This window comes from Salmo trutta, chromosome 14 (assembly GCF_901001165.1).
Source record: "Salmo trutta chromosome 14, fSalTru1.1, whole genome shotgun sequence".
Taxonomy (NCBI): domain Eukaryota; kingdom Metazoa; phylum Chordata; class Actinopteri; order Salmoniformes; family Salmonidae; genus Salmo; species Salmo trutta.
Window position 1 is genome coordinate 18,644,748 of NC_042970.1, and position 11,900 is coordinate 18,656,647.

Below are 11,900 nucleotides of genomic sequence, written 5' to 3' on the forward strand. Positions count from 1 at the left end.
AGTGTGTGGCTTTTCTTTCCCCACCATATCATTTTAATACCTGGCTGCATATTACTTGAAGTGTGGAAATTGATATTTTGGAAAAAATAAGATATAATGCTTCATCGTCTGCTTAAAGATGACAAAACAACAACAGGTTTGAGACCACTCAAAGGATGAGTATGGTAACGGTGGAGAAGAATGGGAAGAATTGGCGTCACCATAGAGAATGCCAGAGGGATATTGTCGTGTTGAGCCTTGCCTTGGGGCTTCTCTTTTTTTCTCCTGAGGCAATACTGGTGCTGAGTGACTCATTGAGACTGTGAATGGCAGGCTGGGTTTATAAACCTCTCTCTGCCCTCAACACAAGAGTTTGGAGGCCACCTCTCTTTCCAAGTCAATCTAACGCACACATACACACTCAGGTACACACAGCAGACACAGCATCTCTTTCACCCTGTAGAACACAGGAGCTGGAGAACTATTCTTCTTCACCATGCGGTCCAGCTGCTACCTACTATTCTGTCTACTGCTCGTGTCAGATGGCTCCTCAGCAGTCATCACAGGGGTAAGTGGAAGCCAACAGGTCTTGGGAGCCAACTACACTCTTAGAATAAAAAGGTACTATCTGGACCTTAAAGGGTTCTTTGGCTGTCCCAATAGGAGAACCCTTTGAACCCTTTTTGGTTTCAGGTAGGAACCTTTTGGGAGAACCCTCTGTATAAAGGGACAGCCGAAGAGCCCTTTTGGAACCCTTTTTTCTAAGAGTGTAGTTATGAGTGAATGATAATATAGAAAATGTTATATTTTGTTATGGGAAGCTTGATTTGGATGAATATGAAATAATTATCATAATTTATCAAAATCTAAATGGGGGGGTGCACAAAATCTAATAGATTCTTAGTAGATTATCTCAGTGTAATGAGAAGCCTCTCATGAAGACACAATACAGTTACAACCTGCCTTTATGACATCATGTTTGATTTACATATATCATTATCAACTCTAGGCTGGCTATACACAGAGAAGAACATTTGCATTATGTTGCAGGAAGTCTGCATATTTTTCTCTATCAATGTGAGGCTAGCCAACTGTGAGATTGCCTTAGGAACTCATATTGAAGAGCACAATCCTTTCGTTATTGCTGTAAAACAAATGTTGTTATCATGTTTTATAAGTTAATATTTTACATTAACTGTGTAACCATAATAGTTCCTTCTGGTGAAACCAGTGTCAAATAATATGTCAAATAAGGTTTTATTTCTCCAACATAGTATAACCAATCTATGTATAATGGAATAATTTTGTCAATTCATGTTCCTTGGAAAAGTTGAATGTGATGGCTTTAACAAGGAAACAGGTTTTAATATAATATTGGTCCAACTTTATATAACTTAAAATAAGCTTTTGCAGAGGCTGTCACACCCTGACCTTAGAGACGTTTATTTTCCTCTAGTTTGGTTAGGTCAGGGTGTGATGTGGGGTGGGCAATCTAGTTTTTCTATTTCTTTGTTTTGGCTGAGTGTGGTTTCCAATCAGAGGCAGCTGTCCATTGTTGTCTCTGATTGGGAACCATACTTAGGCAGCCCTTTTTCACTCCTTGAGTTGTGGGATCTTGTTTATGTGTAGGTTATGCATGCCATGGGTGTGGTGTGGTGTGGTGTGGTGTGGTGTGGTGTGGTGTGGTGTGGTGTGGTGTGTTGTTTTGGTGAGTTTCCTTTATTAAACATGTGGAATGCTGCGCCTTGGTCTCCTCATTCTTATGACGAGCGTGACAGAGGCAGTACGATGCAGGTACGTACGTACGTACACATTGTTACATAGTACCTATGGTACTTCAGGTACCATGCAACGTGTTTGCTATTTGTGTAGTTGCATTGTTTAATATATATATACAGTACCAGTCAAAAGTTTGGACACCTACTCATTCCAGGGTTTTTCTTTATTTTTACCATTTTATACATTGTAGAATAATAGTGAAGACATCAAAACAATGAAATAACACATATGGAATCATGTAGTAACCAAAAACCTGTTAAACAAATCAAAATATATTTTTGATTCTTCAAACTAGCCACCGTTTGCCTTGATGACAACTTTGCACACTCTACAATGTAGAAAATAGTAAAAAGAAAAAACCTTGAATGAGTAGGTGTGTCAACTTTTGACTGGTACTGTGTATGTGTATATATATAGTTTTAGCAGAATTTCCTAGGGGTTCCTAATATCTCTAGGTTTAAATACCTGGGCATACTTTGTTTTATCAACTTCAATGGCTATTTGGTATCCAATTTGTGTATGGAATATAATAGATGAGGGGGGAAAAATGCCAGAACAGTGCACGCATAGGGATGCTAATATGAACTGAGATAGGTGCATGCAGCCATGAAACGTAAACAAATTTTCCTCAGAATGTCACAATAAATTAGCTCACTCCTCCCTCATCTCTCTCCTTCACTTCATTTGAAGTGAGAGCAGTCACTCAAGTTGTTCATATCCTTCTGAGCAATTTCTGGATCGTTTTGAGAATACTCATGATAGCCTTCATGTATTATACAGTGGGCTCTAAAATTACTGGCACCCCTGACTGGCAATACACAAACGATGCTTAAACAAATATAAACAATATAATTATAGAGAAACTCAAAATACCAACATATGAGAAATACTGTACCTTATTAATGTTTCAATGGAACCAACCAAAATCAAACAATTATTTAACCAATATCAAGGTTTCATAAGTATTGGCACTCCTCATTTAGTACTTAGTGCAACCACCTCTGGCAAGGATAACAGCATGGAGTCTTTTCCTGTAATGTTTGACAAGGTTAAGGAACACATTTGGAGGGATTTTGGACCATTCCTCTATGCAGATCCTTTCAAGATCCTTCACATTCTTGGGTTTGCGCTTATCAACTGCACTCTTCCACTCAACCCACAGGTTTTTGATTGGATTGAGGTCCGGCGACTGAGATGGCCATGGCAGAACATTGATTTTGTTGTCACAGAACCATTTCTGTGTGGATCTTGAGGTATGTTTCGGGTCATTGTCTTGTTGGAAAGTCCACCTACGGCCAAGTCCCAGCCTTCTGGCAGAAGCAACCAGATTGTCAGCCAAAATTGCCTGATACTTGGTGGAATTCATTATGCCATCAATCTTAACCAGTGCCCCTGGACCTCTGGAATTAAAACATCACTGACCCCCCTCCATATTTCACCGTGGGTATGAGGTTCCTCTCCTTGTATGCATCTCTGTTTCGACGTCAAACATGCCGATGCTGTATCTGACCAAAACGTTCAATTTTGTTCTCATCTGACCAGTCACCTTCCAGTCATAATTTAATTGACATTTGGCAAAATCCAAGCGCTTGCGTCTGTGTCTTGGAGTCAGAAAGGGCTTTCTTCTGGAAACCCTTCCAAAGACCCTGTGGTTGTGGAGGTGGCGTCTGATGGTGCTTTTTGAAACCTGGTGACCCCAAGACGCCACAAAGGTCTGCAATTCTTTCACAGTGATTCTTGGGGATTTTGTTGCTTCTCTTACCATCTTCCTCCCTATCCCGGGGGGCAAAATGCATTTGTGTCCTCTATCCGTGAGGTTTTCAACTGTTCCATATCTTTTGAATGTTTTTATCATTGCCCTGACAGTGCTCAGTGGTATATTCAATCGTTTGTGGATCTTCTTGTAGCCATTACCAGATTTATGAAGGTCTACGACCATCTGTCTCTTTTGAACTGCCAGTTCTTTTGTTTTCTTCATGGTGTTGGATGACAGAGGGATATTGCATGTGTGTTACGACATTTTTATACCCTAGTGAAACAGGAAGTGATGTGATGGCTCAATATAGTTCCTTAAGAGTTAGATAATTAAATTCCACTTAAGTTTTTGGTAGATGTTATTTACAATAATCTTTAAGGGTGCCATTAATTGTGAAACCTTGATTTGGAGGACATTTTGAGTTTCTCTATAATTATGTTTATATTTTAAGTATTGTTTGTGCATTGCCAGTCAGGGGTGCCAGTAATTTGAGCCCACTGTATAGTAGCCCAATCATTACCAACACAAATCAATTGCTGTAGAAATGCTTTGGCTTCTAGCAATGTTCTCACTTAATGCCTCTCAGTTTTCTTTAAAGTTTGTTTTTCTTTCAACTCTATATTTTGTGTGATCTCTTCAGGCCTGTGAGAAGGACTCTCAGTGTGGAGGGGGGATGTGATGTGCGGTCAGCTTATGGATCCGAAGCCTGAGGATGTGTGCCCCTATGGGACAGGAGGGAGACGAGTGCCACTGCTTGAGTCACAAGGTGGGCCAAGTTCTGTACATCTCACTAGTCAATCTGTCTCTACTGAAAGTTGTAACGAAAGAGTCCAGATTTCCTTACAAAAGATGCTATAACATATTCGTTCACCTACTGTATGTATATCTGTCTCTGTTTCCAGGTTCCCTTCTTTGGCAAAAGACTACACCACACATGCCCATGTCTTCCAAATCTGGCATGTATCACCACATCCGAGGGCAAATCAAAATGTCTTTCCCCGTACATGTACCAAGAATACTACCTCTGAGGACAACCACCAAAAATGCAGCTAGTGATTTACTATGCCTACATTAGCAGTTTGGAAAATGTTTTCAGGACATTTATTAAAGATACATTTCAGGTTGACTTAGATTTGCAAAAGACAATTTGTTTGTCCTCCTTAAAAACATGCTCTGGAACTTTAGCGACCACTAAGTACATTTTAAACCTCCCACTTTGGGCTGGATGTGTCAATGTGTAGATCATACATGCATAATCTATGAGTAGAATTACTCAATTAGCCATGAAATCCCTTGTTTGAAGCAATTGGATTTCTGGAAGCTGTGCTATTTCATGGCTAATTGTGTATTTCAACTCATAGATTATGCATGTATGATCTACACATTGACACATCCAGCACAAAGTGGGAGGTTTAAAAGTATTTAGTAGTCGCCAAAGTAAAAAAAAAAATCTGGAAACTGACCTATGCCATTTTCCCCTATTGTGGACAGCCCCCTAGCAATTTGAGTTCAACCAATTAGCTTCAGCCCCTTGCCATATGAGTGACATGCACATGATGGAGGGAGAGAGACAGACCCATACTTCACTACTATTGTAGTTAATTATTCATATATTTTTTTTACCTTTATTTAACTAGGCAAGTCAGTTAAGAACAAATTCTTATTTACAATGACGGCCTACCGGGGAACACTGGGTTAACCACCTTGGGGTGGCAGGTAGCCTAGTGGTTAGAGCATTGAGCCAGTAACCAAAAGGTTGCTGGATCAAATCCCTGAGCTGACAAAGTAAAAATCTGTTCTACTCCTGAACAAGGTAGTTAACCCACTGTTCCTAGGCTGTCATTGTAAGTAAGAGTTTGTTGTTAACTGACTTGCCTAGTTAAATGAAGGTAAAATTCAGGGGCAGAACAGATTTTTACCTTGTCAGTTCGGGGATTCAATCCAGCAACCTTCCAGTTACTGCCCCAATGCTCTAACCACTAGGCTACCCGCCACCCTAACAAAGCAGCATCCTAGCTTCCCAATAATTTGAAGAGTTTGGGCATTTAGAGGTTAAAACAGAAAGTGCTATTTGCCTCTCACTTTAACAAAGAGAGCTTTCTCTGTTAAGAGGAAGCAGGTCTCCAGAAATCCGACAGCTCTGAAATTGTGTAATTTTCTGGCTACATTTTACAGGGCATTTATTTAAAGCTCAAAGCTATAATTAGATTTGTCCGATGTTCGTTGACTCATATTAATCTCATTCTTTATTCATGGGAAACTGTGTTATTCAGATCTAGTTACATTTCAGACTAGTTTCTCAATATTCATAAAGCTTGGCTTCTTAATGGAGCAATGTCCCAAATATAGAGCGTACTCACAGATGGGGTGGGTATCTTCTGCAATTAATATAAATTCATTGGTCAAAGCTGACAGTATCTGACAGACCGTAAAATTTGTATCTCAATAAGTTGATAATACGTTTATTAGGGCCAAGTAGTGTACCATGACAATGTACAGAAATTGTTCTTTTGATGGAAAAACAAAAAATATAACCAAGTTGCCTGTACAATGATGTTAAGCTGAGAGATGAGCTATACCATAAATTAAGCTGTGGTGCAGTTTGTGTAATGCAAACACAGCCTATTACAAAGCCGATAATCAAGTTTTGCGAGCCAAACAGTCCCTCCCATGCTAATAGAACAGTATACAATTATGACATTGGCTTGAATAAGCCACAACGTGGAGAGCCTTGCCATTTCGAAGGTATATTCAGACAATGGCACCATAAACTCTTTGCAATAACTCAGACTTCATCCAAACTTACTCTAGGGATGAAATGTTATTGCATTTTGAACATATTTCAGGTGTGCAAAACTGCCTCTGAGAAACTAACAGAGGCAAATGTGGGGTCAACAATATGGCCGTGTACATGCAAAAATGTTCAAGAGGCACTTATAAGCAAAGCAGCAGAGAGAGGTCTCCTGGGGCAGAGCTGTTGTATAAAAAAATGCCTGATCTGAAATGATACTGCATGAGAGAATTCACAGGTGAGAACGTTTCAGTCGCTCAGAAGCAACAGTCATGCTGGGAGTAGAGCGGAGCAGGCATGTTGTGATGGTAATGGTTATAAATGCAGTGATGCTGGGCCAGGCCAGGGAAGGGAGGGAGGGTGCACAGTAGGTATACTGTAGGTACACCGGGATGCTCTACCCAGAAACATCAGCTCAGCAGTTCCCACTCTATCCCACTTCCCCCTAGGGAAGTAAACCCGGGCTACAAAGATTAAGGACTCCAATTAGCTGACAAATGTTCATTTACATGGCTGTAACTGAGACAAGCAGTGATCAGAATAATGACTCTATTATACACTGTTGGATTTTTTACATACTGAAAGGTGCATGCTGGCTAAAGTCTTATGAGAAGAATGGAGTGTGTGAGCAGAGGCAAACTGGACTCTTGCTGCACTGCTTTTTCAGAAGCACAAACTTCCTAAGGCCAGCTAAATACTCGGGCACATGAATGATGGTAGCATTTTACATTACAGTGCAGAATAAAGTGGTAATAACATGGTAATAGTATGGTAACAAGTTAGCTGATCACAATGAAAACATGATCTGCCCAGATACCACAATTTTAGTATAATTATATTGTTTCAGGGTAATACAACCCCCCACATCTTGTGCTATAGAGGGAGTACAACAAAATAGGGTAAATTGGAAGTTAGCATTTGAGGATGAGTGGTAGAAAATAGGATGTGTCTATATTGTTATTGTATTGAAACACAGAACAGATATTGTTCAGTAACCTGTATAACAGAATCAAATCAATACTAATCATTAATCTGTTGTTTATTTACTCAGAAGTACAAACATAGCAAACATCTCTCTGCAGCACTGATGCTTTGCTTCTTTTAGAGTTCCATTGTCCTTGTCCATAGAAAAAAACATGTAATTTGTCTTTTTTACAGGGAATGTGCAAGGTATACATTTTTATCAACACATGTTAAAATCCAGGAAGAAAATGTATTTGCAAAAGACTGTAAAAGTTTATTTTATCACCTTCTCCACACAAATAATTCTAAGAAGATTTTATGAAAGCTACAACATATTTGATTTTAAAAAGTTCAGAATAAAGAAATAAACAGCTTTAGAGAATGTACAGAATTGTCTTATGTTCTTCTAACTGAATTGCCATAGGCCTACATTAGTCAAATAATATACCAATGAGATTCTTCAAATATGCAACATTATTAATAGGCCTATTCGAAATACAGATTGGCAACATTTTGCACTTTCTGTAAGTGCAAATCACAAAATATGGCCTTCAGCCTGTGTGGGAAAATTGGACAAGCATAGCAACAGAGTAATATCACCTAAGGCTTCAAAACCAACATGACAGTTCTGTTCGTTTTCCCTTGTCTAAAACAGCAGTAGAACGTATCAGATGACACAGTATGGCTCCATAGACATAGGTGTCTGTGTGCTGAGACAACATGGGAAACTGGCTCTGAGGCGCGATCTCAGCTCCTTGTTGAATATGAAACAAATAATGGGATTCGCCCCCGCCTGAACGAACGTCATCCACACGGCCGCAGTCAGGTAAACCTGTGGAATTGTGCCTCCTTTGACAAACACTCGAATGTAGCAAGTAACAATGTACGGGGCCCAGAGGATAAGAAACGCCAGGGTTATCATGTAATACATTTTCCCTATGCGTTTCTCCATTTTAAATTCATCCAAGACAAGCAGCCTTCTGTTTCCATTATGCGACGTTTGTCTGATTCCCACCAACGTTGGTGGGGTGGGACCGCGTCCAAATCCTGCAATCCAATTGGCGGCTGCCTGCCCAGTGGCACCTGGCCCGTGGAAGGTCCAGTTTTGGCTTATAGCTGGGACAAGCTGAGCGGGTTTCATCTTGCGGTGGTCGTACACGAAACACAACATTTTTATGTAAACAACGTGTGTTGTTCCCACGATGACAGCCAGCATCAACATGAAACCCAGGGTGTCGTTAGCTTTCACATATCGGTGCTCGAAAATGCATTGTTCCTCTTCATGGATGAATTTGTAGGTGCCAACGTCAAATACAGGGGGGAAAGCCATAGCGACAGAGAGGGTCCAGACCATGCAAATCACTGCCACACATGTCCACAATGTCATTCGTTTGGAATAAAACCTGTGGTGTGCAATCGCCATGTATCTGGTGACACTGACGCAGAAGAGCAGAAACGCTACATGGAAACAAAAAAGGACCGACAGGAACGCGATAATTTTGCAACGTATAATGCTGTACGTCCAGGTGGAACGGTTGTTGATTGATATCATCACAAAGGGCAAACACACGGCAGACCGTATTACATCTGCCAAGCACAGATCAAGTAGAAAATAATACGGAGCCTTGTGAAGGGAGATGTCTTTCAGCACTAGCAGGGACAACGCCGCATTCCCGACAAGGCTGATGCAAATGATCAGACCGAGCGAGGCCAGTTTCACCGCAGAGGCGGTGATGGCATAATTATGTAGCGTGGGATTGCTTTCCCCAAACTCGCTTGAATTTGCCATCTATGTAACCAAGCTATTGTCAAAGGCGCGTGTATTCTATACTCCCACATCAAGTGGTTGTGCTTCCCCGGTCGAAGTAGGCCTATCAATGATTGATAAAAATTGGCCAGCAAGAAATTAACATGATGCACGATTATGTTACACTACCTCACCGTGAACAGCATCTAGGTTTTAACCGTTTTATAATATCATTCATTATTCTCCTGGGTTTGAAGCATTGCCTGATTTCAGAAGCGACTGAGATCCATCGAAATGTATTTTCTTGTTATCCTTCATCTCACAAGTTTCCGTTTCGAATATGAAATAGGCTACACCCATGTTCGTAGTTCCATTTTCAGCTGATAGCAAACATATTGCTCTGAAACATGCAGTCTTTGCACACACCATCTTAAATGGATCCGTTTGAATGCCAGACATTTCAAAAACACATCTCCATTTCCACTGATGCTGAGGTTCTCGTTCGTCTTGAGGAATAAATAAACATAAATCGGAGGACAGGCCGTCATCATCTCTTCAGCACGCAATTAATAGGGTTGGGTAGACTATAGCCAAACCAGTGTTCAGTCCACTCAATCGAAGGCATGGCGTATGAATACATCCAGCAATAAAAACTAATGCATGTCTATAAACTACAACCGTCGGTTTGCATTTGAGGAAAAGATTATGATAAGGTGGAGAGACACTGAACAGCGCCGGCTAATGTCGAGATAGATTAAATGTAGGCTAATCCACGTCCTCGGATCAGAAACAGTTGTCCGATCTCCTGTGCGCGTACATTAGTCTGCGGCGCTACATGGAATCATTCAATAATTGGATCCTGTCTCATGCATTCCCAAGGCATGATTTTCCATGTCTAGAAAGGCTTGTCAAATTCAATCGTTTCAGACTGCTCAGTTCCTTTTACACTGAGGCAGCTTTAAAGGCACAGTCATGTGTTTACAACCAACCTAACCTAAAATCCTAATTATGATCATCTCATTTGAAATATAAGTCATTGAGTGAATGCATAGACATACAGGTCATACAGGACAGCTGCATTATGAAGAATGCCACCATAGTAGCCTATATAAAGGGTTTCTATTCCGGTTTCTACTGTTTTAGTCACATATTTTCAAATGCAGTCCCATTTTGACTGGTCAATATGCAGGGTAGGCTTACACAATTTTGCCAACATGATTGGTTGGCACCACCAAGTATGCTAGACCTATTAGACTATATCCCCACAATTGTTTTTAACCGACCATAATTTGACAATTGAATAGTTATAAGACAGAAGCCCACATATTTCTATCACCAATTATATGCGATGTGTTAGATAAATATCTATCTTATTTAACAAACTGTATGCACATACTGTAATATGGCAAAATATAGGATATTTGAATACATTAAACATTAGCATGTCAATGGAGTTGATAACACAAATCTGGCAGCTGTGATTCACTAGTGCCATCTGCAGCCTAGTTGAGAGAGAGAGAGAGAGAGAGAGAGAGAGAGAGAGAGAGAGAGAGAGAGAGAGAGAGAGAGAGAGAGAGAGAGAGAGAGAGAGAGAGAGAGAGAGAGAGAGAGGTCCATTAAGGGTCCATTTCCTTTAGCTCATAATTTGAAGGGGAAAAAAACTAGCCTCTAGCCCCCTATCCTAAAAAACCTAGATACAAAAGACTGAATAAGTCATGATCAATAAAAAGATAGGCAGTAACTTGGTGAATGGCAGGTGACTCTGGATCACAGGGAGAATAAGACATCAAATGTATGGGCTATGCCCAGGAAGTAGTGTTTAGTCTTGCCTAATATGTTGGCCTGCTTGTGCTCGTTTGATTTAATGTGTTGTATATTGTCTGTCTATGGATTTTGTACACTAGGGGAACTCTCACATGGGGTTATAGGTCACTGGTCACATGTACATGTAGGTAGCCCATAGACCATATATAGTATATACAGTGCCTTCGGAAAGTATTCAAACCCCTCCACATTTTACTACATTACAGCCTTATTCTAAAATTGATGAAATAGTTGTTTTCCTCATCAATCTACACACAATACCCCACAATGACAATGGAAAAACAGGTTTTTAGATTTTTTTGCAAATTTATAATAAAACAAAACAAAAAATATCACATTGACATACAGTACCAGTGGTGGAAAAGTACCCAATTGTCATACTTGAGTAAAAGTAAAGATACCATAATAAAAAATGACTTAAGTAAAAGTGAAAGTCAACAAGTAAAATACTACTTGAGTAAAAGTTTAAAAGTATTTGGTTTTAAATATACTTAAGTATGAAAAGTAAAGGTAATTGTTAAAATATCCTTAAGTATCAAAATTAAAAGTATAAATCATTTCACATTCATTATATTAAGTAAACCAGATGGCACACTTCTCTTGTTTTTTAAATTTATGGATGGCCAGGGGCTCACTCCAACACTCAGACATAATTTACAAACGAAGCATTTGTGTTTAGTGAGTCTGCCAGATAAGAGGCAGTTGGGATGACCAGGGATGTTCTCTTTATAATTGTGTGAATTGGATCATTTTCCTGTCCTGCTAAGCATTCAAAATGTAACTAATCATTTTGGGTGTCAGGGAAAATGTATGGAGTAAAAAGTACATTGTTTTCTTTAGGAATGTAATGGAGTAAAAGTAGGAGTTGTCAAAAATATAAATAGTAAAGCAAAGTACAGATACCCAAAAAAACGACTTAAGTAGTACCTCAAAGTATTTTTACTTAAGTACTTTACACCACTGTACAGTACCAGTCAAAAGTTTGGACACACCTACTCATTCAAGGGTTTTTCTTTATTTTTACTATTTTCTACATAGTAGAATAATAGTGAAGACATCAA

General features: G+C 39.6%; 1 protein-coding gene and 1 pseudogene across 1 annotated transcript; one reads left to right on the forward strand and one right to left on the reverse strand.

The window, feature by feature from the left end:
• The first annotated feature begins 249 nt into the window (after positions 1–249).
• LOC115207075 (toxin MIT1-like) lies at positions 250–4,644 on the forward strand (annotated as a pseudogene).
• A 2,682-nt stretch (positions 4,645–7,326) lies between these two features.
• On the reverse strand, positions 7,327–10,307 carry LOC115207548 (probable G-protein coupled receptor 173). Its single transcript, XM_029774717.1, has one exon. It carries the CDS (start codon positions 9,055–9,057, stop codon positions 7,936–7,938), a length of 1,122 nt encoding a protein of 373 aa, XP_029630577.1. The 5' UTR covers positions 9,058–10,307; the 3' UTR covers positions 7,327–7,935.
• Between the last annotated feature and the right edge of the window lie 1,593 nt (positions 10,308–11,900).